Source organism: Penaeus japonicus, unplaced genomic scaffold (genome assembly GCF_977035675.1).
Source record: "Penaeus japonicus unplaced genomic scaffold, GWHDUDI00000001_assembly GWHDUDI00000028, whole genome shotgun sequence".
NCBI classification, from domain to species: Eukaryota; Metazoa; Arthropoda; class Malacostraca; order Decapoda; family Penaeidae; genus Penaeus; species Penaeus japonicus.
The window spans coordinates 26,447,613-26,451,417 of NW_028234430.1; the positions used below are offsets into that span (position 1 = coordinate 26,447,613).

At 36.3% G+C, this 3,805-nt stretch overlaps 1 protein-coding gene across 1 annotated transcript in view; it reads right to left on the reverse strand.

Moving 5' to 3' along the window:
- Window positions 1-339: 339 nt before the first annotated feature.
- The window catches only part of LOC122263683 (lysosomal alpha-glucosidase), a 22,405-nt gene continuing 18,939 nt past the window's right edge, over window positions 340-3,805 (reverse strand). Inside the window, exons 7-8 of the mRNA XM_086553755.1 lie at window positions 3,544-3,613; window positions 340-501 (exon numbers count right to left, since the gene is read on the reverse strand). Coding sequence (XP_086409881.1) covers window positions 340-501; window positions 3,544-3,613 — 232 coding nt within the window. The remainder of the gene's footprint in view (window positions 502-3,543; window positions 3,614-3,805) is intronic.

A 3,805-nucleotide genomic window follows, 5' to 3' on the forward strand; every position in this document is an offset into this window, starting at 1 on the left:
CATGACTTGGCTTACAAGAAATTAACCGTGAAACAGGAGAGTAATTTCCAAATTTGCATAATAGTATATAATTTAAGACTCAGCTATTTTGACTTTATTTTTTTCCATCTCTCTGTTCCCTTAAATTATCTACAATTTCGACGTCAACATTAGAATGAAAAATTGAGGTAATTTTGTATATTTGAATTTTGATGACACTTAACATTAACCTCTCCTTCTTTCTCTCTCTCTTTCTCCTTTCCCCCTAATATCCTCTCCCTCTCTCCCCCCCTACTCCGAATCGTCTTCCCTCTCCCTCCCCAATCACCCCCCCCCCCTGAAACCGCCCATTCCCCCCCATTATCTCACCTCCACATTAATCGCAGGATCCAAAATGACGATGAACCTGAGTCCGTTTTCTTTAGCTTGCAGGATATACTCAGGAAAACCTTCGTAATTAACTTTATCGTACGTGAAGTCCAACCGGCGGTCCATATAGTCGATGTCGCCATACTGCACGTCCTGTTCGGGGCAAGAGAGTGGTAGAATGATTAAAGGGATGAGGGAAATGGGAGATAATGGTAATTATATTGTTATTAGATGGTAGGTGAGGGTAATTATGGGTAGGAGGATGATGGTAGTTATAATTAGGGTGAATAGACTTATAGTGACAATGATGATGTTAAAAATGGCAATATTAGTGTTAATAATTATAATAGTAATGATTATGATAATAATGATGATTATGATAATGATAACAGTAAGTCATAACCTGTTTCATCCTCATTCCTCCTCATCTTCTGTTCTTTCGCTATCAACAACTTCAAACAATCTTTTTTTCTTCTTCTTCTTCTTCTTTTTTTTTCTTTTTTTTTGTGAGAAAACTATAATCAACTTCATCCATCATAGAAATAACGACCGTCATCCAACAGCTGGAAAAATTCAATATTCCATTCCCTGCTGTGAGCCGACTTTGAGGCATGGGAAAGTCGGCAAAAGGGATCATGCAAATGAATGACGGCTCGAGGAATAATGCTGTGCTTGCGATGGAAGAAAAAAAAAGAGAGGGAAGGGGAGGAGGGAAGGTAGGAGGGAGGGAGGGAGGGAAGGAGGGAGGGAGGGAGAGGGAGAAAGGAAGGAAGTGGGATGAAAAAAAAGGAAAGACAGTGTGAGAGGGAGAGGGAGAGGGGAGAGAGAGAGAGAGAGAGAGAGAGAGAGAGAGAGAGAGAGAGAGAGAGAGAGAGAGAGAGAGAGAGAGAGAGAGAGAGAGAGAAAGAGAGAGAGGGTGAGTGAGAGTATAAAAATCATGAAATGTTATTCATACTAAATTTTCTTGTTTGTGAAGATAATAAAGAATTATATTCTTTTGCATCTGCAGAGGCGTTGTTGCATGTGGTTTGTTTAGTATTCACAGTTAGTCAGCTATTCACTTAAGCTTATTCTTACGCTCCATGAAAACGCTTTGTTATGAATCCGCGGATACATCGCCAGAGAGCCATGGGATTCGTCGCTTGTTACGCAGTTTTCGCCCTTCCGTATTTTGTGAAGATTTGGGTTTTCCACATTGTACGTAAATTTATTACAGTATTAAAAATGGTTTATTCAATTGTTTGAGATATGCTCTATAACAAAAAAAAAATTGTTTTATAGGGATATATTGCTTGAATTAATGTATTAAACGTGTCTATATTTCTTTATATATTTCGAAATTATTTGTCAGAGAGTAATGTTAATTTCTTTCCTTTTGTGAAAGAATTTCATCTTTAGTTCAGTTAGCTGAACTTATATAAAGCGCCTTAATACCTTAGTAAATACCATAGAATAGCTCAGAAGTAAGAAGGCATTTGTTTGTTTAATGGTCATGTGATAAGCCTAGTTTGTGCTCTTGTCTAATTTCTGTATTCAATTTATACTCAATATCTATATCCTGTCCTATCTTTTAATATCTTTTTGGATTGTTTTACTTTTTATTAAGGATTTATTTGTACACCAATTTATCTCTTTAAGTTCTCATCTACCAATCTGTGAACTTAATGGCGATGAATATCTAGTTGACTGCAAGTATTTTACTTCAGATAGAGAGAAAGCGAGAGAGTGAGAAACAGGCAGGAAAGGACACAGAGAGAGAGAGAGAGAAAAACAGAGACAGAGAGAAATAGACAGATGTAGAAACAGAGAAAATGAGACAAAAAAGACGAACGGAGAGAGAGAGAGAGAGACTGGAGAGAGATGCATAGAAGAGAGAGAGAGAGAGAGATGAGAGATGCTCAGAGGAGAGAGGGAGGAGAAGAGGATGGGCGAGAGAGAGAGATAGACCGACAGAGCGAGGCAAAATAGATAAGAAGAGAAGAAATTAGATGGACTGTATGCGGATATATAGAGGCAGAGAGAGAGAGAGGGGGGGGGGGCTACTGAAGAGGAGAGGGAAATACAGAGACAAAGAGAGTAAAAGAAAATCACTCAAACTGAAATAACCCATTTTTTTCTCACGAGTCAACCACCCTACCTAAAAAAAAAATAATAATACCAACGAACGAAATTCAGCTTCAGAGAACGACAAGCACTCGACCACGCGACGTGGCGAGAGGCTGAGACACCTGAGATGCCGGCATCACAAACGATGACAAAGAGGTAAGTCTGATAACACGACCGGCTTCCGGATTTATCCAATTATCTCGGAAGATTGATGGCGCCTTCCTCCGAGTCTTGCAACTTCCTTGTAATATCTTGGACAGAAACTTCATCCATCGTGGGTGGTTCATTTGTCACTTTCTTAACTTTGAACGTGGTTGTATGTCAAAGAGGAATGATCAGGTTATTGAACTTCCGTTTGTAAAGATTTCTGGCCTCGTTTGCCTCTGAGGTTTGATTTATATGGCTTTTTTTATGACTGATCCTAAAGTTTTCGTATATAACTTGTAAAGTTTTTTTTTATGGGTGAGACTTGGGTTATTTTTACATGACTTCACTCTTAAAGTTGTGTTTTAACGATTTTGGACATGGATTAGCTAAATTATTATAATAATAATAATGATATCAATCATAATGATCACAATGATAATATTAACGATTATGATATGGATGCAAATAATGATAATAATAATAATAACAATAATAATGATAGTAATAATAATAACAATGATAATGACAATTGGAATAAAGATGTTGATAATGGTGCTAATGATTATAAAAAAAAATAATAATAATCTCAATGACACTGATGATAATGATAACAACAAAACAAACGATAATAATCAGAACTATAACGGTAATAATTATAATAAAAGTGATAATAATGATATTTATTGTCTGAATTGACTGAAGGAGTTGATGTGCGAAAAAAAACTAACATGAGCTGATCTGGAAAAAAAATATTGACATGACTCAACATGAACACATGAAACGTAAATATCTTTGAAACCTGAAAAATACACATTGTTCTTCCTAATTCGAATGAAAAGACTCGCACGTAAATATGCTCTTTTAATCAATAATTCACTCTAGAACTTAGAATTTAAGAAGAAATCAAATTTGAATAAAAGACGTGGTGTGCAAATTACTTACGTGAGGTATTTCAGCTTCCCTTGTCCTGTTCACGGCCGCCTCGAGTTCTTCCAAGGAACCGTAGCCGTATCTGTGTGAAGGAAAACGAAGCGTTCCGTTTAGAGAGATCAGAAATATAAAGTTTAAATTCACAGAAATTTTTAGAGAGATCAGAAATGTAAAGTTTAAATTCATAGAAATTTTTGAGGGTGTTGATAGTTCTAACAATGATGATTGACTAATGTGATTGCAAATGGTTAATGATGATGTTGATAATAATTAT